We start from the raw sequence: 1,594 nt of genomic DNA, 5'->3' as shown, positions 1-1,594 counted from the left end.
CTAAATTTAATAAATTTTCAAACATGTCCTATATGTGATGGTGTGATATTGTCCACTCTGAGCATAAGCTCTCATAGGTTTGCTTTGCGCTTCCCCAAAAGACCTCATTGTGGGGTTCTTAATATTGGTCAAACCCCTAACGAACTCCTCCATTTGATCCACCTCAGCCGGAGACGGAACCCCGAAGTTCATGCACTCATTTTCGTCATCCATCCACGCATTCACGAGCATCGTCGTGGCAACTCCGAATGGCAAAATGCAGTTGACACGTATACCATGGCGGCCAAGTTCGTGGGCTTCTTAGTGAGGCCAACAATATTATGTTTGGATGTTGTGTAGGTGTGTGGACCCATTCCTTCTGAAACGCCTGCCACACTAGTAGTCGAGATTATGCAGTCGGTAGCTCTGGGTATCATCACAGGCGCCGCGTGCTTTATGCCTAATTCGACGCCTTTGACGTTCACACACATCACCCGCGAGTCGTCGGGATCATGAAACAGCTCCTGTGACGTAAAACTACCCATAATTTTTCTATCCTCCAAATCTCCTACATAAAACACTAAAATTTTTGCAACATTCCCTCCCTTAAGGCTTCAGAACTCGTCAACTTCCACGACCATTCCCACAACTTCCACGACCATTCCCACATCTTCCACGACCACTACCTTGAATATTTTGAGAGTAGAGTACCTTTTCATCCTTTATTGATGCCTTAGTCTGAAGGATTGATCGAGTGTCTCCTCCTTCTTTTTCTTACGTTGCTCGTGTGTCTCGAGAGAACCGGCGAGTTCATCCACTGTGAACTTCGCTAGATCCTTTGACTCTTCTATCGCACATACAACATTCTTGAAGTTGTCGGTTAACGACCTCAAGATCTTCTCCACAACCTGCGTCTCGGGTAACATTTCTCCATTTCGATTTAGTTTATTTGCCACGGTCTGTACGCACGTAATGTAGTGAGATACATTTTCTGACTCCTTCATCTTCATGCTCTCTAACTCATCACGCAAAGTTTGAAGACCTTTTTTTTTAAGTGTCCCACGCTTTTTTTTTTGAAGTAGTTGCCCTTGCAATCTTCTCAAAGCCCGACTCGTCAACAGCCCGGAACAACATGTATAATGCTGTCTTTTCATTTGATCATAATTCATTTAACGCCTTATTTTGTGCCGCCGTATAACCCATGGTATCCTTCGGTTCTTCAAAACCTTCTTCGACCACCTCCCATGCATCTTGAGAACTGAGAAGAGCTTTCATTTGGATGCTCCAATTCTCTTAGTTCGTCTTCGTTAATCGTGGTAGCGGCATTTGACCAACATATTCGTTATCGACTCTGATACCAATTTGTTGAAATAAAAGTTGGCTCTGATACTAATTTTTCAAAATAAGACTCACTGAGTTGTCAAAGAGATGTTGAGAGGGAAGAGACAAGATGTTGAGAGGGGAGAGACAACCAGACAGAATCTTGAAAAACTTTTTTGTATGGCAAAACAAATTAATTTTTAGGTTTGAAGCGTAAAAAGGGCTATCCCATAAACCAACTCTTTTCTTCGATCATTATTGGCCTCTTTTTTTTTTTTTTTTTTTTTTTTTTTTT

The 1,594-nt window shown here is 42.2% G+C and overlaps 1 protein-coding gene across 1 annotated transcript; it reads right to left on the bottom strand.

Moving 5' to 3' along the window:
• Positions 1-221: 221 nt before the first annotated feature.
• On the bottom strand, positions 222-989 carry LOC111786312 (short-chain dehydrogenase reductase 3a-like). Its single transcript, XM_023666620.1, has 2 exons — positions 758-989; positions 222-559 (listed from the first exon to the last, which is right to left on the bottom strand). Exons 1-2 carry the CDS (start codon positions 987-989, stop codon positions 222-224), a joined length of 570 nt encoding a protein of 189 aa, XP_023522388.1.
• Between the last annotated feature and the right edge of the window lie 605 nt (positions 990-1,594).

Source organism: Cucurbita pepo, unplaced genomic scaffold (assembly GCF_002806865.2).
Source record: "Cucurbita pepo subsp. pepo cultivar mu-cu-16 unplaced genomic scaffold, ASM280686v2 Cp4.1_scaffold001419, whole genome shotgun sequence".
Taxonomy (NCBI): domain Eukaryota; kingdom Viridiplantae; phylum Streptophyta; class Magnoliopsida; order Cucurbitales; family Cucurbitaceae; genus Cucurbita; species Cucurbita pepo.
Note: the sequence above shows the minus strand (reverse complement) of the source record. Positions and strands in the feature narration are given on the sequence as shown.

Bases quoted from the DNA above. Each gene is read 5' to 3' on its own strand.
- LOC111786312 (XM_023666620.1), bottom strand. From the start codon at position 989: ATGAAGATGAAGGAGTCAGAAAATGTATCTCACTACATTACGTGCGTA. The intron at 560-757 runs GTAAGAAAAAGA...CAAAAATTTTAG, and splicing joins TCTCGAGACACACGAGCAAC to TGTTTTATGTAGGAGATTTG.